Source organism: Protopterus annectens, chromosome 4.part0 (assembly GCF_019279795.1).
Source record: "Protopterus annectens isolate FY-2018-M chromosome 4.part0, PAN1.0, whole genome shotgun sequence".
NCBI classification, from domain to species: Eukaryota; Metazoa; Chordata; order Ceratodontiformes; family Protopteridae; genus Protopterus; species Protopterus annectens.
Genome location: NC_056733.1, coordinates 473,554,607 through 473,579,142, shown reverse-complemented (window position 1 = coordinate 473,579,142; position 24,536 = coordinate 473,554,607). Strand labels below are relative to the sequence as shown.

The following is a 24,536-nucleotide window of genomic DNA, read 5'->3' as shown; positions in this document are numbered from 1 at the left end:
TGCCTACTGTCTGTATCCCCAATTGCAATCATCCCTTTTGGCAGACTCTCCTTTCTCCATTCCCATGTTGGTTTAGTTCTTAGAATACTTTCTGCTACTTTACAGATATAATATTTTGCATGATTATGGTTATTCTCATTAAAGGTTTGCATCCAAAATCAAAGTCTCTCCTTGTTTCTCGAGCTTCCCGCATGTTTCATCATCCCTTTCCACTTAGAATTATAGTTTTCTGCTTGTGCTATGTATAGCAGACTTAACTGTGTAGCTCTGAAATACCCCTTCAAATTGGGTAATCCCAATACTCCTTGTTCCACTGAAAGAATAATCTTATTCCACTTGACTCTTGTTGTCTTACCCTTCCAGATAAAGTCCTTCGGCTCTTTATTAATTGCTATCCACAACTCCTCTGGTCGATAAAAATATGCCTGACCTGTGTAAAAGACTAAAGGGACTAAAAATATTTTAACTGCTTATATCTTACTATCCATAGCCATATAACAAAGTTTCCATTTTCTCAGTTTTTGTATTATCTTTTTAGTCTCTTCCCATATATCTTCAGCTGCCACACTAGAATTATTTTTAATCCATACTCCTAAATATTTCATTTTATCATGCCCCATGGGTATTCCTGAACCATTTTATGTATGGGTTCATAATTTACTGCTATTGCCTTTGTTTTAGCTTAATTAATTTTGTACCCCAAAAAGATCTGAAACAGTCTCAAAATGTTCCACAACACTAATATCTTTTTCTGGTTTGGATGGGTACAAAATATCATCTGCAAATAAAGCCAGCTTTTCTTGACTACCATAAAAGTATATCCTTGACTTTGAGTCTCTTATTTTCTTTGCAAATGGTTCTAAATATAATGCAAATAAAGGGGAAAAAAGACACCCCTGCCTGGTTCCTCTGCTCGAGCAGAAATTATCAGACAGGACCCCACCCACTTTAATTTTTTGCATCTGATCCCTCATATATTCTCCTAATCAACTTTCTAATTTTTTCTGGAAATGCAAATGCTTCAATTGCCCTGCTCATAAAGTCCCAGCTTACTCTGTCAAATGCTTTCTCTGCATCAAGATCCACCAACGACAATGGTAGTTTTTTATTCTGCTTCTCTCTGTCTGGATCATCGATGTTCTATTAATGTTGTCAAATAGTTGCCTCCCCTCCACAAAAGCACACTGATCCATATCTATTAGTTCTCACATTACTTTTGCCATTCTTTTAGCCATTATAGATATGAACACTTTATAATCATGGTTTAGTACTGAAATGGGCCTGTATGAAGTTGCATCTGATGGATCCTTACCATCTTTAGGTATTACAGCTACCACAGCTTTCTTCCAGGATGACGGTACTTCTCATCCACTTAAAACACTGTTAAACAAAACCTTCCAGATCTTTACCAGTTTTCTCCTAGCTTTAAAACTTCCACAGAAACACAAACTATTCATGGGGACTTTCCTGTAGATTGGTTATATATCACAATTTTTATCTCATCTCCTCCTATCCTAACTGTTCGTAATTGGCCTCATCTACCTCTAACTTTGGCATATTGACATCTTCCATAAACAGTTCCATTTGTATATTTTCTGGATTTTCATATTGCTCTGCTTTGTAGAGACTCTCACAGAATTTCTGTAATATTTCTAATACCGCTACAGGATCTCTCGTTACTTTCTTTGTTACAGGCTCCCTAAGTTTGGTGACAGCCCTTTCTACTTTCTGTTGCCTGAGTTGTTGTGTTAAAAAAATGTTGTGCTCTAGTGTTATCAAAAATCACTTGCTGCAATTTTTCTAAGCCTGTGCATATTATTGAGGTAATCCCTTATTTTCTGTCTAGCATTCTGCAGTTGATCCTCTTCTTGCTCTGTGAGATTCCCCCTATTTTGCAATACTTTGTCAGTCCCTCTAAATAATTATTACTACTTTTTAACAGTAGCCCACTTTCTTTTATCTCCACCTTAATTTTATCCCACTCCCCTAGCTATACTTTCAAAATAAATTTCTATCCCCTCTAACAGCTCCTGAATAATCTCCACCAACCATTCCTTAAATTCCTCTCTTTTCAACAGGCAGGTGGGAAAGTGCCAATGTCTTATTTTTATTTCATTATCCTGCATTTTTATTTTAGCTATTATTGACGCATGATCTGAAACAGTTATTGAGTGGGTATTAAGACCTTCAATTAAATGCACATGTTCCTGTGAAATGTAAATTCTGTCTAGCCTAGCTCAGTTTTTATATTTTGGGGAATAATATGCAAATTCACTCCGAACTCTTATTACTGAATTTACATCTTCCATGCCAAATATTTTCATAAATGTCTTCAAAAATCTACCCTCCTTTGTTATATTTTCCTTTCTGGCCCACCCAGATCAATCTTCGCTACTGCAAGTCAAACTCCAGTCCCCATCTAAAAGTAATATTTCTTGCTGAAAACTGATTTCTCCCACAATTAAGCTATATTACAGCAGTTGTAGGTGGAATGTAAATACATGCTAGTATAATCCTCCTCCCTTGCCAGCATCCTCTTAGGACTACAAATCTGCCATTATCATCTTTTTATCTTCTATCATTAATGGAGTTCTTCTTGCAGTTAATATGAGTACTCCTCTTTTGGAGCTCCTCTTGCAATTAATACAAATACTCCTCTTTTTCTTTGTTCCAGTTATTCCACTGAAAAAGCATCCTGAAAACCTTTATCAAATTCACATGTTCAGTTTTAAGCGAGTTTCCTGTAACAATTTACACTCTACTTTTGTAATATACAGTAGTTCATTATTCTTTCTTGTTTGCATTTATCTGTGAGGCCATTTATATTTAAAGACATTAAAGAAAACATCATTGTAATAAGTGATTATTCCCACCTTTTATGTAGAACACCTTTTTTGTTTGTTACAAGCATACACTGTTTGGCAGGTTGAACTTTTATACAGTTGTTTCTTGTCATATACATCTGAGCCCATGTCACATTTTAAACTTTGTTTTATCGAAAGCCCTCAAATAAAAACACCCCCAATATCCCCTAAAACCTATTATATTGATGCTAACACACATGACTATGCACACCTTCAAATACTGAAGTTTTACCCTAATAATAGGAACAAAAGTCCCAAACTGACAGACTTGAGTTAACCTAAAAGAAAGGTTATCCCTGCTGAGATGCATGGTGCAGCCTGTGCTTCTACTAAGTGCGGATTTGTTTTGTCTTATCTTTATAACACTCCCAGATGTCAAAACCCCTGAATGTTTTCAGAGAATATTATCTGCTTTGGGAAAACCCCTGAATGTCTTCAGAGAACATCATCTCCTAGTCAATTTCTCTTTTTTTTCTTCAGCCAATCATTCTCTGCTAGACTGTTGCCAATTTCTCTTTATCAGATTGTCTCCATGGATACAGGAGAACCAGGCAGCCAGTTTCTCTGTCAGATTCTTTCCATAGAAACATGAAGACCAACTGCTGAATTGTTACTGAGCATGCACGCGTCTGCTAGAAAAAAAGCCTCATAATATTCAATGTTATTTTTCAGTTACTTGCTCTCCTCAAACTTGTTTCTAAACCAATCTAAGGTATTTAGTCCAGTTATTCCCCATGCAAAAATGAGAAAAAGCGCATTAAGTTTTCTTCTATCATGCTTTTTAACCAGGCCTTTGCAGTGCCTAAATTTCTTAAAACTGAACAAGGAGAGAGAGAGAGAAGAAAGAAAAGACTAAAAAAGCAGCAGCACCCGTTACAATCCCAGTTACACTTAAAAAAAAATAAATAAATAAATGAAAAAAACTTTATAGCATATAAAGGAAATCACATGCCACAAAATTGGTACTAGTTAAGAAAAACTCTTTACTTGCAGTAACTTTCTCCCTCCTCTTCCCCTCCCCAAAGCACTTTTCTGAACATTAACAACATGAAGAAAAAGTCCAATACGTCCCGATTTTCTAGTTCTGTCATATTTCACAAATATAATTATTGCACTGTAATCCCATAATATGTTACTGGTTTTATTACTGTTCATCTCAGAAATCCTGTCTCTGCTTCATTTCCAACATACTCTCAGTTCTAGTCAACTCTCGTGCTCCTTTCCTTCTCTCCAACATTTTCCATTGAAAATTTTGAAAAGGTTTCACAGGTGCAGTCCCTCTGTAGATTATCTGAAGAACAAGCAGCAGAATTTCCTTCTGTTTCACAGCTTACTTTTTCTTAGACAAACTATTTCCTCCTTAGCATGTACTTCAACAGTAAATGATTTTGTCCCTATAGAGAAGAATAACTTGAAGACAGCTGGGTACAGCAGTTTGAATCTCACACCTGCATCTTGACATTCTGTGAACAGTGGAATAAATTTGCTCCTCTTCTGTCTGGTGTACAATGAGTAATCATGCCTCACAAATACTCTGCGGTCTCACACATTTAGTACTTTGTCTTTCTGCCACAATTTTGTCAGAATCAACTCCTTTTGCTGGTAGGATTGCATCTTTAGTATTAAAGGTCTAGGCTGCTTTCTTATAGCCAGGTTTGGAGCATACCACACAATGTGCCCCTTCAACTAACAACTCCTGCTGTGGAATAATAGTCCAGTTGCTCATTTGTACTTTCATAAAATTAATGCAGTCTGTTCCTTCCAGCTTCTGTGGTATAGCTGAAAAATCTCAGCTTTTTACTTACATGCTGTGTTCTCTAATTCTATTATTTTTTTAAACATTTCTTCCTGAGCAGTCTCGTATTCAGCCAGCCTTTTCTTTATTTTGACCTCCGATTTTTGCAGCTTTATCATCTCATCTGAATAATGGTTTAAAGCTTCTTCAAATTTTTCCAGTCTTTTGTTGTTTATGTTGATATACTCCATCAGTGTTTTGCTCATTTTAACCAGGTCTGTATGCAGTTGTCTTATATCTTCCTGTAGGTTACTGGAAGTCATGTCTGAAGGCTGCATTGCTTTTTGCTGTGGCAGTACTTTTCCCAGTCAGTGTTTCTTCCTCACTTTTTGTAGCTGATTTTTCCAGGTCTTCTGTATTTCTTTATTCCTGGTATCCAGGCAGTGCACTTACTAGCCAGTTACTGAGATGTACCCATTATGACCTTTTCTGTTTTCACACTGGGGGAGCTACAAATAAGCTGTTACTCAATGTGCAGCTATCTTGGGAGTCCTCGTAGACTTTGTATTTCTGGTACTTTTTGACTTGCAAATATGCAGAAGATTCATACATGTTGGGTTTGCAGATGCCTTGTAAGTCAGGCATAGAACATACCTCAGCTATAGGTTGAGTAGCGAGCGGGAAAGGGCTTTAAGTCACTTTATGTACGGCAGGCTTTTTTGTATCTTGCACTTTTTTGTAAGGAACCTTTGAGGTTGATCTAGTTGCTGCATATGCTGGTCAGGTACATACCAAAGGGAGCACTGTACTCTATGATTGGTCTGATAAAGTCACCATACAGCGGGATAATGACCTCTTTGGTACTAAACACCATGCCCGTCCTTATAAGATGTGCAACATAAAAAGATTTCCTCACCACTGTGGCCACGTAGTGGTCAAAGGGAAGGCTACTGTTTATGTGGTACCCAGATCCCTAACCAGTGGGTCGACTCTTAGGGGCATATTGTCAACATGGTAATTAGCTGGGATGGTAGACTTCCCAAAAGGTACAATTACAGACTTCTCAGTACTGAATTTAAGAGCATGGCTTTGGCACCATATGTTAGTCAGAGATAGGCCTTCTTGAAGAAGGTTAGTGTCTACAGCGGAGTTGATGATAACATCTCAACTTGCAATCATCTGCAAACCTACCCATAAACCTTCAGCATTTGCTTTTACTTCAGAGAAACAGAAGCAAAAAAGGAGTAGGCCCAGTACCAAGCCCTGGGGGACTCCGCTAGTGACTGTCCTCCTGGTGGACGTGACCTCACCTATTTTGACCTCCTGCATCCCATCAGTGAGCCAGTTGGCTATCAAGTGGGTTATAAAAGGGTTTATACCCAATTTAGTGAGCTTGTCTACAATACCCATGTCTGTGCTACAAAAAATAAAAAAAAAAAAGTTATCCAAAGGTTAAATATAGAAAGTTGATAACATTTGGCTGAAGAATTAAAGAACAGTATGGTAAGGTGAAAAAGAACATAACATTAGTTATAAACAAAAGCAACTGATAAAGAAATTTCTACACAATATTCAGCACCCTCAAAAAGTAAATCCCACTGCAGGGACAGCAGAATAGAATTATTTTCCAGTCCCTTAATTTTACTGCGTCATTATCAAGCAATCAGGTTTGTAGAAGAGTCTTCCTGTACTTCAACAGATTACTATAAGTTTATAGGCAAGTCCTACGCTAGCTGCCACTGGAGGCCATTTTAAGCCTAGCCAATTTTCTTCACAAGTGATAATCCAACCCTGTACCTTGTGTCTGTGAAATAAACATTTTAAACATTATGCCAATCCCCCCTCATCACTATAGGAGCAAAATAAGAAAAGACAGAAAATATAATGCTACAGAAATCTATGCCTCAGAAAAAAATATGGTTATCCAAAGTTAAGGAACAAAAGGTTTGTCATATTTTGCTGCAAACTTGCTTTCTAAAGGGAAAATACTATAACAGTTATAAAACAAAAGAAAAATAATTTTCTACAACATTCGGCTAAAAAATAAATGAATAAATAAATAAAAATCTTTCCTCTGCAAGCACAGGGAAACAGAATTATTCTGAAATCTCTACCGTTCCAGTAGCAGCTGTCACACATGAAACCTCAAGGATTTCTTAAGTGCAGTCTCAGTTCTGACACCTCAAAGCATTTGGGAGGGAGCTGCCGATTCATCTTGGACTGCAAAATAATACTTTGAACAAAAGCCTACAATATAGCTACTTTTTAGTTGTAGCTATATCATTTCTTAGTATAGGGTAAAACTGGCTCAGAGACAGATAAGAGTCATTCTAGGAAAAACAAAGCAGTCCTACTATAGAAGGCATATAACAGGACAATGACTGACCAATCCCATTATATGTCAATGGCATGGGAATACACCAGTACTTCCCATCTAGTATGACTCATAAAACATACCTGAAATGGATTATGGGAAAGAGAAAGGGTTGATGAAAAACAAGATCATGTTGATATGTTAAGTCCCACTGGCTGTCATTTGTGGAAAAATAATTCTGTAAGAAGCACTCGGAATGAGTTAGAGGCATTAAAATAAACTCAGAAAAAGACTGAGTGAAAAAAATTTTTTTTTTTTTAGTTCTAAGCTGGAATTTTCCTTTAATTTCAGGTTGTGAAGATTCTGGTGAGGCTTCCCACATGGATGTGATGACAGATTTCATACGTATAAAAGCCAGGAAATCCCTGAAGTGAGGTATCTGTGACAGAACCAAATCTGGGGTAATGGGGGGTCACCATTGTTCTGTACAGTTTTGCCTTCTGCAGAAATTTGGGTATTAGTGGTAGAATGCAATAAGCATAAAGGATTCAAGTAGGCCACAGCTCGATCACAGCGATCCTTGAGCGCTGCCCATCTTGAGGGACTAAAGTAAAATAGATACTGCATTCCATGTTGGATGAAGAGGCAAAGAGTTTACAGCATGCTTTCCCCCAGAGGTCAAACATCGCTTGAGCCACCAATGCATTCAGATACCATTCGTGAGGCATCAGGATGGTTCTGCTGAGACTGTCTGCAAGGCAGATGGATTACCCAGGAATATGCATTGCTACTAGGAATCAGTGCAAGTACTTCTCCTAAAGCTACACTCTTATTGCCTTCCAGCATAAGGGGTAGGACTTGGTTCTTCCCTCTTTGTTGATTATACCATACCACCATCATATGGTCAGTATAAACAAAGATCACACCAAAATAGATTTGAACTTAAAGCTCCAGCAACACAAAAAGGACTGCTCTCATCTCTAGGATACTGATGTGAAGATTTGCCTAATATGAATTCCAAACACCTTGGATCATTCTCCTTTGAAAATGCCCCAGCCCCATACACCATTCTAAATTCTCTCTTCAACTGTTTGTTATGATGAGAGAGGGGAGGTGATCCATTAGTTGATACCACATAACTTACAATAACCACTGTAAAACTCCAATATGATAGCAGGCAAACTGTACCATGAGAATGGAAGATATCATTCATGAGATCAATTACTCAAAGTATTAACACTGCAAGGGGTCTGGTGCATACAAGACAACTTTTAATAGAGTTGAATAGAAAAGAACCATCCAGAGGAAGAGAAACTATGCACTGAATGGTATGCAGGTGGCAACTTAAAAAATCAATGGCTAATGTGGGATGTAGGGTTTCTTTTTCCTTGTTGATGGCCTTCTTCAGAGAGGCAAAGATGAAGAAAGTAATTCCTTACCTTTGTTAATGACTTGAGCATTGAGCCAGGCAGCAGCCAATCACCCAGGTACAGGAATACTTTGATTCCCTGCAGACACAGATGAGCTGCCATGCACTTGGTGCAATGATGGAGCTGAAAGGCAGTGGCCTGAAATGGTAATGATTAGTTACCACTTTTAAAGTGAAATCTCCTGGTTGCTGTGAAAATCTTGTTGTGTAAATAGGCATCCCACAGATGTACTCAGCACATCCAGATGTTCATCTGTAGACACAACAGAATAGATTGCAGTGTGACCATCCTTATGCATTTGTTCAATTGGCTTAGTTCTAAGGTAGGTCCAAGTTTCTTGCTTTTCTTTGGAACCAAAAAGAAATTTAAGTAATAGCTTGACCCTTTCTGGTCTGGTAGGACCTCCTGGATGGCTGCATTTAACTGATGGGGTGGCGCATCCAGTAGCGGTAAAGAGAACTGAAGGTGATGGAAGAAAAAAGAAAATGAAAAACCTCTGGATATTACTTATATTACCTAAGAATCTCATGTCATGGCCATCCATGCTGGGAAGTAGAGAGAGACAAATAACCCCTGGACTGTGTCCAGATGGGAGCAGACAAGCAGTCCTTCTGGGAGAAGTCTGTTGTCTTCAGAAAAAGCCCTGTGATATCCCTGGTTTTGCAGACCTCCATGACCTCTGGGTTTGCATCCACTAAAATGGTTTCCCACGCTGTGAGTCAAGCCTGTTAGAAGTGGAGTCATAGGGCTGGTTCTTGTACTTTGGAAACCATGATGACTTGGGACCCTTTTGGTTACAACTGTAAGATCTTTGGGTGATTTCAAATCAGATTCCGATGGCAGAAAGTATTTTATTGTCCTGCTCACACAGGAGGAAATGACACAGAAGGACTTGCCTGAGGTCAAGTTAGAGACTTGTCTTTCAGAAGTTTCGGTGCTGATATTGAAGCCTCAACATCAGCTTTCCTCTTCCTGGAATCATGTTTATCCTTGTATTATTTCTCTCAGGACTTAGATTATTTACCTTGCTTTTTGGGCTAATGTACCTTGGAGTCTAGAGGGAGAAGCCTTTTAATGATGAGCTTGTTGTGTCATCTGACAAAGCCCTCTGATAAAGACTTTGCATAAAGTGTAATGCACATGAAGACTGTATTTACTATTTGGGAGAAGACATAGGTCATGACTATGATGGCCCACCACTGCCAACCAGTAATCAAGGGGCCTCAATCCTCACACTGGCAACAGCAACTGGGGACATTCACTGAGAGGATGACTGGTACACACGCAGTATTTCCAAATGCAGCTCTCTGCATCAAGTAACATTTCCCTTAACAGCACACAGTGACCACAGTCAGTCCAGGGCTGGTTTCTCTCTCTTCCTTCAGATCCCCAATAAGATTCCTCACTGGCACAGCTATAGAGTTGAGATCTCAGCTGAGTGACCAAGCCAAGACATCCAGCACCCTGTCCAATCAGTGTTGTGTGTGTCCCTGCCAATGTAGCTGACACACACACACACACACACACACACACACACACACACACACACACACACACACAGAGGTTTGATTTACACACACACACACACACACACACACACACACACACCTGGGAAAGGCTGGCACACGGTTGCTAACTATGCCCCCTTCTGCCCAGACTATAAGGTAGTTTTCACTGCCACCAGTCACTCCTGCCAGCTACCTTAAGGCTCTTCCAAGGGTACCCAATATACTGAGTGATATTAATATTAATAAAAATAGTAGTTTGACCAAGAGCAAGGCTATTAGGAGTGGCCCACACAGTGTCACCAAATAAATATTCAAGTACTTTCAAACTTAAATAGCTCTATAAAGATCAGCCACAAGGAAAGGTTTAAATATCTTTAATAATAAATAATAAAAGAAGGGAGGCCACGGTGGTTCAGCGGTTAGTATTGCCACCTCACAGCAAGAGGTTGTCCGTTTTGATCCTCGACTGGGGTGCCTTCTGTGCGGAGTCTGCATGTCCTCCCTGTGGTTGCATGGGTTTCCTCTGGGTACTCCAGTTTCCTCTCACATCCTCAAAGACATGCTGTACGTGGATTGGATACTCTAAATTGGTCCTAGATGTGAGTGTTTGGGTGTGTGTGTGCTTTCTGTGGAAGGCTGGGTGCCGGGCTGGCAACTCGACACTCCACTGCCAATCATGAGCGGACAGGTGATCCGCTGTGGTGACCCCTAACCAGGAAAAGCTGAAAGAAGAAATAATAAAAGAACAAGACAATACTAAATATATATTCACAGTGACATTAGAGCTCAAAACCAAATAAACTATTTAAAACAACATTGCAGGACAGTCTCAAATAAATAAAGAAAAATATCTAAGTTTCACTATATTCGTGACTGAATCTAACAGAATTACACTATAACCCAAGAACTTACTAACAGAGCAAGGCAGATGAGGTGAATGGATCTTCTAGCTGTTATGTCCAAGAAAGAATGCATAATGCTCTGTCTCACTAAGAGACTTCTCAAAATAATGTCTAAAATACTACTGCTGAGTTAGCTTACAGAATGACATCACTTCTTGTCATCTGATTTCTAGTTCCCAGGCAAAGCAACTATTGATGGCAGCTGGTAGCATTTAGCATCTGTCTATAAAAATACATAGACAAAGGCTTTTACTCAGATCTTTGGCAGATGCTTGAAGTTATAAAAGAAGTGCATTCCTTCATGCTTACAAGACTAGTAATTAGTTCACAGTAAAGACAATACAGAAACCTTCCTAGTACAGATTTTGTGGCTCTAGCTGAATTGCACACTTGAGAGACAGGGTATTTTTATTGCATAGCCTATAAAGTGATTTAATTTTAAATATTTTTCTAAAGTTTGTTGGACTGAGGTTACCCCTCCAGTTTCCTCTGTTAAGCATATATATTTAAACAGTTACAATACTTCATGTACATTTCTGTTCTCTTCCAGTAGGGCACACTGTGGATATATTTTAAACCTAGCACTTTTCAAAACAAACATATGTACAGAGCCGTTTGACACAGATAACATACAGTTCTAATACATTTGTAACACAAGCATCTTATACAAAGTAGCTTGGTATTAACAAATGACATATAATTATTTGCAAAATTCCAGTGAGCTGCGCTGGCAGTAACTCCTTTCATCAAAATGATCATCTTGTGGAGGAATCTTGTGCCCACATTTGTAGTATTTCTTAAAGCCTTAAGCCTTCTTCCTATCTTACATATGTACCCAAAAACTAGCAAAAAAAAAGAGCACAGACAGACAATACACATACACACACATACAAACAAAAAGTTATCGGACAATAATCACTTGAAAGAAGCAGATTTAGTATACCTACAAATGCCAGACGAAGATGTTGAGCAGACAGGCCCTAAATAGTAACAAATACAGTTTTAATTTATACTTTTTCTGCTACAGTGAGATTAAAATTAGGCCTATGAAGTACAGGGTCATGTTCATTTGTGGACCACAAGCAGTAACCAAGAGATCTCTGGTACAGTACTGGTCTCTGACTGCCAAATAGTTCAACAATAAGGAAGCCCATCATGTTATTAGCCAGTTGGATTTACTCGTATTGAGAAAGTGATGTTCTCTAGCACTAAACTATGACATGAAGCTACATATGCCGTCCGATTTTTTCAACTGTTTACTGCTGTGTGAGGAGTTTAAGATAAGCACAGGTACATAATACTCATGTCTGTGGAATAACATTCCAGTTATCGTTGCTCTTCTTGCTTTTACAAGTATACTACCAAATTTTACATGTATTTAAGATGGCTGTAGTACAGTTCTGTTTGCTAAACATGTGGTTCTATAATTGAGTAAATCCTACACATTTTTGTTGATTAACTTGAGCGAGTAGGTTTCCATTTGGGTTTAGTTGTAAACAGAAGAGTCAATAATGATAAAATAATACTGCTAGTACAGATTTGTGATATTTTATTTTGTATGCTATATTACTTGACAAGATCTTTTGAGTAGTAATCAAGTTACTCAATTAAAAACATTGCAATTATATGAACCTCTAAGCATGACAAAATTTCTCAGATTGCAAATTAATGATCGCCATTACTAAAAAAGTGGCACACCTAGAAAATATTTTATTCTCTCGTCAGAAATAAAACAGTACTAAACATTTAGGGAGGCAAACATTATGGCGCTGCTATGAAACAGAACTTGACTCCATCATTTCCAATGAGACACTGCCTATTCTTCATGTCAGGGCATCCTGACTAGGTGGTGCAGGCAATAAAATGGTGCAAACTTCCACAATATTTTTATTCACTATAGGTGAGTGGACACTCAAGGCAGCTCATACCCAAATCAGAGAACTGGAAGAAAAAAAACACAACCAACAAAAAAAAACAAAAAAAAAAACAAAAAAACAAACCAAAAGCAGTTGCTCATAGAATGATCAGAAGGGAAGCAATGCAATCCACTTGGTATGTAGGGAAGATATAACAAAAAATTATTAGGACCATGGCCTGTCACCCAAATAAATACTATCAGTAAAAGAGTTTTTAACACCATATATTAAAAAAAACTTCACCAAATTAAAGTTTTCAGATATCCTATAGTATATCTACCCTTGCCCACCCCATAGAGACGGCCCATAAAAAATAAAATAAAACTCAAATCCCAGAGTCTTGGCCCAGTGTTAATATTGATAAAATGCATTTGCAAAAGGTGTAGGGCCTGCCTCAACAAGAAAACAACCAACCATTTAAAAGCAACACTGCTCTCATTAATGCAGAAGGCACAGTGGTGCAACGGTAGAGTTGTCACCTCACAGCAAGAGGTTCTCTGGTTCGATTCTCGGCTGGAGTGCCTTGTGTGTGGAGACTGCACATCCTCCCTGTGTGTGTGGGTTTCCTCCAGTTTCCTCCCATGTTTCAAAGACATGCATATGGAGAGTTTCCCCCCAGGCCTCCCCTGAAATTTGGCTTTGTGCCAAGTCAGGCTTTCCCTGTAAACAAATGTTAAATAAATAAATAAATAATAGTTCTTTATAGACAAGCTCATGACAATCAAAAGTTTTAGTATAAATCTTCAGTTTACTTTTAGTCTGCTACAGTACCTCTTCCTCACTCTTACATTCATAGACTGTTGTTGTTGTTTGTCTTTCAGCTTTTCCCGGTTAGGGGTCGCCACAGTGGAACTCCAGTCCGCTAATGATTGGCAGTTGGTTTTTATGGTGTCGAGTTGCCAGCCCGACATCCAACCTTCAACGAAGGCACGCCCATTCAATGCATGTCTTTCGAACGCCCACTCGGCCGCGGGGAGGACATGCAGACTCCACACAGAAGGCACTCCCAACCCAAGCCGATAATCGAATGGGAGAACTGCTCCAGTAGCTGCTTTTGCTCAACAGCCAACGGGGAAGGAGTACATGCACTAGTTTCCAGCATGTCTGTTAAGCCACACTCTGGAGATAATGATGGAGCATGTAAAGATTGCAGGAAAGTGAGGGCATTGTCTGAAAAAAAAAAAAGTTTTCATTAAAGGCAAGGATGTTCAACACTGCTGGGTAAAGTAATCTATGTGGGGCTTGGTAGGTGGAATGATTTCTTTGCAGCCACAGTAAGTGTCAGGAATTCCTCCTTCAATGAGTTATATTGGAAAATGGACAGTGGTGCCACTTGGAGATTCGAGCATCCAACTGTATAGGTATAAAAGTCCTACAAGCTTGTTTTATTTGTGACTTCTTTACAGACAGCCTTGTCCACTCATGAAGCAGTTCTTTTACAAAAGTAGCACAGGTATTAATATCCACCTTCTTTGGCAGAGACACTGAATATTTTTACAGTGAGCTTCATCATCTAAGTCAATGATGCAGCCCTCCACAGCATCAATGCAACCTGCTGCCTTGCTCCAGATAAGGCCTTAGTGATTTAATAAATATATGACTGGATAATGAGGGTCACTTCAAATCCCCTCATTTTCTTGGATGATTTTCTATGAACTCTGTAAACTTGCAACACAGCTGCACAACTTCTGCTAGAGCCATAGTTAAGTGTGACAACGGAGCAAGCTACATGTTTAAATGACAATGCTAGTGATGATCATTTGTCTTAGAGGTGACTGCCAACACATTGGTAGCTGAAGCCTGGTAATATGGTCAGAGGAGCACACACTTCTATTCTGCTGCTAGACCTTTTTTTCTTCTTCAGATTTTCTTGAAGCATAAGAGAGTTACACAAATAAGAAGCATCCAAAGACACCATAGAAGTTACTGGCTATTCAGTATTTATTTTCCTGATGCTTTAGCCTTCACTTACTCAGACAGCAAAGAGCTCAGAAATAATGTATATGTAGGCTGCCATCTTGACCTGAAATAGTCAACACCAATCGTTTCTGGAGGACCTCCAAGGTCTTGGGAATCCTGCTTAAAGAGGCTCTTACGCCAACCAGGCATTCAGAATAGCATGTCTCAGCTCATACTTAAAGGAGAGTCTGAGCCATGCCATCAAGTGGAGCCCATATCCCTAGCCATAGTGTCAGCACAGTCAACATGGTAGCATGCTCTGTAAAAGACTACTGAATCAGCTAGAGTATTCACCAGAAACTGCTTAACCCAATGACCAGTGAGATCTGCCAGCATTTCATCAGCCTGGCCCATAAGGAAGGGATGGAAATTGGGTAGACGGGACAGATGGCTTTGAAGATTTCAGCATTGAAGTGGCTCAGGAGAATACCTTCTTCCCATTCCTCACTTTGAAATTTTTATCTGATGGCAAACTGGTAATGTGTTTTGGTCCCCTGGGACATATGCTAGACCAAAGGGATCACAAATAAAATGTGCACTGGACTGCAGGTCCTACAGACGGCAACAGTCTTAAGACGACTGGAAATTAATTTTTGAACCTTCCAGAACACATTAGGAAACCTAACTCTATATTCTTCCTGAACAGACAAATGGCATACTTCAAGGTTGATTACAAGGAAGGGATGACTCAAGGTTCCTCATTATTCTGTACCAAAGTCTGGTGTTCAGTACTTTCTGGCAAGAAAACAAAAAAAAATAGCTACAAGTCAGTCCATAAAGGGCTTCATCTCCCTAAAAATATCTCGAATGGATGGAGTCATCACGGCAGGAGCTACTGAGAGGAGAGATTGCATTATCCTTAATTAAGACTGGTCCCAAGCATTCTCTAAATCCTCCTCCCAGAGTACAGACCAAGTCAGATGTACAAAAGGACATCTTCATAGACCCAAACAAGGGAGGTTGTCCCTGCATCAGATGTAGTAGACAATAAGGGCATGGCAGTCCCAGCATCTAGGATCTTAGATATCATGACACAGGTCTGAGTGGGCATCTTGCTCAAGCAAAAACCATGCTACCCAAGGGTAGGCTTCCATATCTGTAAGGATAGAACAAACTACTCAGTAAACTATGTGTACATGTCCACGGGGCCTACCAAGTGCAGGAGGATCAAAAAGAAGTATCCTTTACTCTTAATGGCAAGTCTTTCTCGACTTGATGAGGAGGTGATTAAATTAGAATTCCCAAGACTTGATGAGGAGGCGATTAAATTAGAATTCCCAAGTATAGAGTATTCAAGGACTAAGCCTGTACAAGGTGGGTGGTTGTAAATATACTTCAGATGACAATGGTAATCCCTTTGAAACAAATGCTAAGAAACGTGCAGAAAACTGTTACTTCTGTAAAAGTGAGGTGCTAGTCATGAGAAATTACTCCTCGAGACCATTCAAGAGTAAGAGAATTGCTTTATGCAGCACAGACTCTACTGGGCCAGGTTCATCTGTAAAAGACATTTCTAAAATCTATATTTCTCTTGACAACTTATGAGTACATCACTGTGCATCTTGCTGAGGTTAAGACACTTAAAAGCATATGGTAATTACATGTTAATATTAAAAGGAGCGGTTATGTTTACTTTGGACCTACACATTCTTCTTTGCAGGATATCTTACATTAAACTTTCACCTTTGAATTTCAAACTCATTTAGGAAATAATGTAAATAACCCTTAGCAGATAAAATTAATTGTGAATGCAAAGCAATCCATTATCTCTTGAAGGTTATAAACTGAGACAGATGCAAACAATGATACTTCTGCAGTATGACAGCAAAAAAAGATCGAAAATTGCTAAATCGATATTGCAGACCCTGCTAATGCTTAAGGTAGGTCTGACAGGCAGCATTTTTGATGTTTCAGTAGCATGGCACAGTATTAAACAGCAATTCAGAAAATGTGTGGTACACAGTGACAAAGTAATACGGAAGTTATCTGCTTATGTTTGTAAATACATAGACGGGCAACTATGAATATATCAAGAAGTTATAAAAAGAGTAGCTCACAATGGTTTTACCATCACATTTTCATTAAATAAAAAAAGGTTCTCACATCTTTTGATGTCACGTTTTCCAGATCTTTACTCATCATGATACTCCTGAGTTTGGCTGTGATAAGACTTTCTGTGCATTCTCTCTCACTAGGTCTGTAGAAATAGAACCACAAACAAGAGTGTTTTATTAGTGCTCTGTTTTAACAATTTATTGACAAACACTTCTGGCAGTACGCCATGTCTATGACTTTTCATAACAGATAGTTATAGCTTACTGATAAGAGGGCTATGATGGCCCAAAAGGCCAATAATGGCTCTATTTAATTAAGAGCATTGTTGCACTTTGTGCAGAAGAAATTAACCAATATATATTTTATTATAAACTGCAGTAGGTGGATTTACTTGCTGAATTCTGCTAACAGGAAGAAGGCTTGCTTAACATTGCCTACCCAAAGTCTTTTGTGTGCCAATTCCAGATTTTTGAAGCAGATACTGCATACATTTCACAGGCTTTAAAAGATATGATAAAACACTGTGATCTTTAAAGATATTGGCTCAGCTGCATAAAATTCTTGAGTGGAGATTTTACTGAAACATGTATTTTCTTAATGTACAGGGTGTCTACTATATTTTCAAGAGAATACAGGAAACCGAAACAAATGATGGTGTAGCCTTATAATTTAAACTATCTATGGGATACTGTGATCTAAAACTTTGCGGTAAAAACCACCAAAGGTACCCATTATCAGCTTAAAGAATGTTCTCCCAATTTGTTTGTAATGGAACTTTTTTGTTAGCAGAGCTTTTTCTTTTTCCGAAAGGGTCACGTATCATCTTTGTATGTTTGGTAAACAATTAATTGGCACCATATTTGCCGTTCCTTAAATCTAAGTTACCACAGACACTGTGTATATGTTCTTAATCACAGCAAACGGGGGTGATTATCCTGTAACCATCCCCTGTCATTTCTGTGGCATTTGCAGGATGACATTGCCACTACCCCCTCCCCCACATACACACAAACATTTCTCTCTGTAATCTGAATTATTCACAACAATAAATCACAATCATATTCACAGCAGGTAAATAGCAGTTTATAACTCGGGTGCTACAGTGAAATGTCTTCTGGTCTGGTCTCCCCATAAACTCAGTTCCTCATTATCTATTTGCAGTGCTCCATTAGTTAAGATCAGAAAACTGGGTTTACATTTGCGAGTCAGACTGTCAAATACCCACTCAACACCAGCCCATTATATTTTACTAAGAAACCAGGAAAATACTAGCATGTTCTTCCATATCATTATCCAATAACATGGTACTGACACTGTCAATTAAGCTAATTCATTCAAGATTAAATAACTGTCCATTGCAAACATATCTGTTGCATCTTTACATTATAGATAATGTTTCGGCTGAATTCTGAAAATAGAAGTACCTTAAAAAAAACAAATGAGGCAAACATTGTTTTCCTCCACAAGCAACTTAGAAGCTGTTTACACTTTTGTGTTAGAACTGTTTCATCATTTGCAGCTCATCCCCCAATACCATTGCTATAATCATCAGATAACTTTCTTTTGCAAGCTCAGGCCATTAACAAAATAATGCCTCATGATACTCCTTGTTTTTAGTTTATCAGCAGTGATCATTCAAACGTATACAGTTACTGTAAGTTTACTTACACAACTGTTCTTTCTTTATACAAAGAGAAGCATTAGCAAATGCTGGGGGGCATGCTGCACATTTGCAAGTGCAATACTTATGTCCAAGTTGCATCATAATCATTAATACAACTGCACTATGTTCTTCATATTGATCACTGCTGCAGTAGCCTAAGCTATGCAAGTAGATAAACACAGCATAGATAGACTGGGAGGAGGAAGGATGAGGGTCCGGGATCCTACGGAGAACTGTCTTAACAAAGCCTGTGCTAGACCTGGAGAAAGAATCTAGTTTATAGTGCTTTGTAAAACTAGTCAGAGAGGACATCTTTGCTGCTTTTAGAATACTTCTAGAAGCCAACCATTTCCAAAAAGACACAGATGAAGCCAAAGCCCTGGTAGAATGAAGCTTGACCTTGCCTGGAGAAGTTTTGTTGTAGGAGTAACAAAAAGTAATACTATCAAACAACTATTTTGAAATAGTTTGTTTTGACACTGGTGGGTCCTTTCTTCCAATCAGTTGTTAATTTCTTGTGAGGGTAAGAAGTTCTTAAAGATTTGGATATGTCAAGATAATACCCAAATTGTTGGTGGACATCCAATGTATGAAGTATCCTTTCTCCCTCATTTTTATGCTCTGGAAAGAAAGGGAGTAGGATAGTTCACTTAAAAGTAAACTTAGGTACCAATTTATGTTTAAAAGAAGAATTATTTCTCAAAGAAATGCTATCTTTGTGGAAAATGGGACAAGGTTGATCGACCATAAGAGCTTGCAACTCAGAACAGTAAATACGACTGTTGTCTGTATCAACAGCGTAATTCAGCCTGATGAACTGATTCAAATGGAGTAACAGTAAGTTTTTATAACAAAAATTAAAATCCCAAAGAGGAGCCACCTTTTTCTATGAGGCTTTGTGTGCAATACCCCTTTCAAAAACATTTTCACACGAGACTGCAATGAAAGAGGGGCTCCATGAGTAGGCATGCTGAAATGGCCGACATATGAACCTTGATTAAGGGCCAAGACAAGCTATAGGTTAGTGATTTAGACAAATAATGTAAAATCAAGAGAAACACTAGCCATGAATGCGTGTTTTTTTTTTCCTTGATTAAGGGCCAAGACAAGCTATAGGTTAGTGATTTGGACAAATAATGTAAAATCAAGAGAAACACTAGCCGTGAATGCGTGGTTTTTTTTTCCTTGATTAAGGGCCAAGACAAGCTATAGGTTAGTGATTTGGACAAATAATGTAAAATCAAGAGAAACACTAGCCGTGAATGTGTGTTTTTTTTTTCTTGACACCAACTAGTAAACCTTTTCCATTTCTTAACATATGGTTTTCTAGTATTAGGCTTTCTTGAATTCATTAAAACCTGCTACGTGTCCTCAGAAAAAGGTGCCTAAAGGGTATTAAAACTATCATCCAGGCAGTCAATTACAGTTGTTTGGGGTCAGAATAGTTCAAACACCCCGGTTTTCTGTGAGTAAATCCAGTTGGTGAGGAAGCTTGTGGTGATTGTCCCTGGTCATTTCCAGAAGAAGGGAGAGCCACTGTTGTCTTGGCCAGAAGGGAGTCACCACAGTGATCATTGGGAAGTCCTTCTGAATCTTTAGAAGTAACATGGATATTAGTGGAAAGGATGATAAAGCATATAAGAACAAGCCTGTCTTAAGAAAAGAAAAGGCATTGGTCCTCTAGGTCTTTTTGCATGGGGTCCTGGAGCAGTATTTTGCCAACTGTTTGTTTCGAACGGAGGCAAAAAGATCTATTCAAGTTATTCCCCACAGAAGGATCAAATCCTGGAAGACCCTTTGATTTAGTTTCCATTTGTGAGGGTCTGCCGTGGTCCTACTCAGCCTGTCACACAATTTTGCTTTGACAGAATGTAAACAAGCCTGTAAATTGCGACTGTGCTGAAAAGCTATACTGCAGGCTATCATGGCTAGTCTACACAGAGGGTAAGCTCTGGTTCACCCTGGTTTGCTTGCTTATATGCCTCATCACTGTGGTACTGCCTGTAAACACTTGTACAAGCCCTGGGGACTGGGGATGATCAAGACTTAAGAGTATTTATGAGAGCTAACCCGCCTTTTACGTTTGTGTTTCATTCGGTCTTATTTATTCCAAAGACCATGCACCTTTATTGCCATTGACACTGCTCCCTAAGCTAGTAATTGCACTGTCTGGATGACAGTAAAAATTCAGAGAACCAATCACAAAAGGTGAGGAAAAACAATGACTGGGAAAAATTCTGCAGCTATTCAGCAAAAACAGTGCAAACTCCAGCTTTGGTGCAAGGCATGACGACCAGTAACCTAGAGTAAAAAAAGTCAAACGTACTCAGAGCTGATTAAAATAAATCATTTATATCAACTCAAGTAACAAAAGGCTGGGAAAATGGAAGAAGCTTTAAATAGATATTCAGATGAGGTGATAAAACTGCAAAAATCAGAAGTCAAAATGAAGAAAAGGCTGGATGAATATGAGGCTGCTCAAGAAGAGATGCTTCAAAAAAGAGCAGAATTGAAAGACAGAGCACATAGGGAAAACCTGAGATTTTCTGCTGTACCACAGAAGTTGGAAGGCACAGACTATATTAATTTTATGAAAGCACAAATAAGCAACTCAGCTGGTATTCCCCAGCAGGAGTTGTTAATTGAAAGGGTACATCGTCTGTATGTTCCAAACCTGGCCATGAGAAAGCAACCTAACCCTTTAATAGTAAAGATGCAATCTTATCAGTAGAAAGAGTGGATTCTTACAAAACTGCGGCAGAAGTACAAAATACTAGAAGTGGGAGACAGTAGAGCCTTTGTGGAAAATTATTTCATACTGTACACCAGGCAGAAGAGGAGTAAATTTATTGCACTAATCAGGGAATTTCGAGAAGCAGGTGTGAGATTCAAGCTGCTGTACCCAGCTATCTTCAGAATATTCTTTCCTGGAAGAACAAAATCATTTTTTCATGCAGAACATGCCAAGGAGGAAATACAAATGTTTGTCCAACAAAAAGTGAGCTGTGAAAAAGAAGGACATTTGTCTTGTTCTTCTGGTAATAAAGACCAAAGAGAGACTGTGCCAGTGAAACTTTTTCCAATGGTTCAAGATAAAATATTTGAGAGAAAAAAAACATAAGAGTTAACTAGAAGAAATTAGAGTATGATAGAAAGGAAGCAGAAAGTGAATTTGGGAGATGGAGATAAACAGGAATAAAACCAACAACTCAGAAACCTGACAAATAAATGTGGGATTACAAAGCATTAATTATTTGTGAAACCTGACAGGACAAGAAAACCTGGAAATATTGGACATTTTGTCTTTGTTGAACCTGTAGGGGGACTCTATGCCCTATTTCATGCTATTAATGTTTGGAGGAACACTTTGAGGGAAAGAGGAGGGAGAGTTACCTATAAGTAAAAGAAAATGTTCTTAACAGTTATATAGTGCATGATATAATCTGCATGCTATAAAGTAAAATCATCGCAGTTATTTTCAAGTGTAATGGGGATACTAAAGTAAACAGATGCCCCTGTTTTCCCTTCTTTTCTCTTCCTCCTTGTTCAGTTTTAAGAAATGCAGGCACTGCAATGTAAAAAAGAAAAGTCTAATCAAAAGAGCAGGATACAAGGAAAAAAAAACATGCGCTTTTTCTCATTCTTGCATAGGGGAATGACTGGATTAAGACCCTTGGGGTGATCTAGTAACGAGCTTTAAGATAAAGCAAATAAATAAATAAAAAGAGCACGAAGTATAATAAAGCTTTCCTCTAGCAAATAAATAAATGCATGTAGAAGCAACTCTGTATCTGGTTCTCATGTCTCCATGGAGACAATCTGATAAAGAGCAATAAAAACAGAATACTTATTTTTTTCAATGCCTACGCGATAATGATTTCTGAAAGCATTTAAGTGTTTTCCCATTCTGAGTGAGCAATAAACATACAACAAAATCTGACAGCACTTAGTAAAAGCACAGGCTATATCATGCGTCTTAACACTGATAATCTTGCTTTTAGTTTAACCCAAGTCCATGAGTGTACATAGTTTTGTGCGTTAGTGTTAACAGGTTTTAAGGGTGTTTTTTTTTTGTTTGAGGACTTTCAATAAAACAAAAAGTTCTGTCCAATAGCGACAGAAGAGGATAAAAAAGATAATAATGGTAGATCTGTAGTACTAAGGGGCTACTAAACAAGAGAGGAGGATTACACTGGCATGTATTTATATTCCACCTAAAACTGCTATAAAAGAGGTTTTCAGGAGGGAATATTACTTATAGGTCGGGACAGAAATTTGATTTGCAGCACTGAAGACATGTCTAGGAAGCCTAGAAGGGAAAATAAAACAAAAGGAGCGTAGATTATTGAAGACATTTTTGAAGATATTTGGCATGGAAGATGTGAATTCAGTAATAAGAGTTCCAAGTGAACTTACATATTCCTCAAGATACAAAAACTGGGCTAGGCTTATATTTCCCTGGAACATGCATTTAATTGAAAGTTTTGATATGCATCCAATAACTATTTCAGATCATGCGCCAATAATAACTAAAATAAAAACACAGGGTAATGAAATAAAAATAAGACATTGGCACTTTCCCACCTATCTGTTGAAAAGGGAGAGAGAATTTAGGGAATGGATAGTCAAAATTATTCAGGAGTTATTAGATAAGATAGAAATTTCTTCTGAAAATATACCTAGGGAGTGGGAAAAAATTAAAGTGGAGTTTAAAATAGGGTGGACATAAAAGAAAGAGAAATATAATGCCACAATACAGTGATAAGATGATCAGCTTTAATAATTGGCTTAAATTCTGGTGTCATTCAAAGGGGATCCAATGTCTGTCTGCCTGGGATGACATGCTGGACAAGCCACGCTGCTTCGCAAGGGACGGCTTGCACCTGTCACCCCTGGGCTTCCGGATATTGGCAAAGGCTCTTGCCACCCCCTTAGTGCCTTTTTTAGGCAAGGCTCAAATTCTAAACCTACCACCCTAGAACACCAAAAAGGAAAAAAACTAAGGGTAATGCTGCTCAATGCCAGAAGTCTCAATCTCAAGATGCACGCACTCGAGGCCCTTCTCAATATGGAGAACATCGATGTCTGTGCTGTTACAGAAACCTGGTTCAAGGCTCCTGAGAGCACCCCAGCACTAACAGGTTTCACCTCATATCATGCGTTCCGCCCCAAAATCCGGACAACACCAAGAAAGGAGGGGTGTCCATATTCATAAAGGACACCCACACCTCAAGGTTGGTGGCAACGCACGATGCATCGGAGACCATCCAGGTGCAATTAACCATAGGCAAGACTGCTCTGCAATTTGTAGCATGTTACAGGCCACCCTCTCAAACTCAGGAACCTCACATGGCCTTCCTGAAAACATTGGAGGGGATAAATGTATCTCCAAACACCATCATACTAGGTGACTTCAACTACCCTAATATAGACTGGGAACACTACTCAAGCCCGAACACTCTAACCCAAAGATTCCTGGAGTTCATAAACTCAAATGCCATGGAACAACTAGTCACCATCCCCACAAGAGGAGAAAACATACTTGATCTCATCATCACGAACATGGGATCACAATGTTCAACACCGAAGTATACCCCTCACTGGTGAGATCAGATCATAAACTAATCTCGCTGGAGGTCCTCATCCCCCACCTGAAACAAAAAGACCACAGAGAAAAACTTCTCAAAAGCCGATTTCACACTTCTAAAAACTAGTGTGGTCTCCTTTAAGGCCCCTGAGCCAGTGGTAAACATTACTCAAACCGCTGAATCACTTACAAATGCCTTCTACCAGCACCTATAGGACTGCATGGATCAGGCAATCCCAAACAAAACTAAGACTCTCTGTACCAAAGGCAAGCATCCAGTCTGGTGGACCCCAGCCATAAACAAGCTCTACAACAAAAGGAGGAAGCTACTACAAGATAGAGCAAAATCCTTGAAAGGTAAGACACCTTTGATCATTATAAGTAAAAAACTAAGAGATCTCATAAAATCATCCAAGGCAAATTTTGAGAGAAAAATCGCCAAGGACTCTAAAGACAATCATAAGGCCTTCTTTAGCTATGTTAGAAACCTAGGAGGAAACTCCCAGATATGCTCAGAATTAGTTCAAAATGATGTGAAAATTACTGAACCTACACACATTGCTAACATACTGGCTGACAGGTTCAGTGCAAACTCCCCCAAAA

At 38.7% G+C, this 24,536-nt stretch overlaps 1 protein-coding gene across 2 annotated transcripts in view; it reads right to left on the bottom strand.

The window, feature by feature from the left end:
- The window catches only part of SSH1 (slingshot protein phosphatase 1), a 1,317,746-nt gene that overhangs the window by 447,220 nt on the left and 845,990 nt on the right, over positions 1-24,536 (bottom strand). For both annotated transcript variants that reach the window (XM_044068394.1, XM_044068395.1), the window contains one exon: positions 16,732-16,825. In XM_044068394.1, coding sequence (XP_043924329.1) covers positions 16,732-16,825 — 94 coding nt within the window. The remainder of the gene's footprint in view (positions 1-16,731; positions 16,826-24,536) is intronic.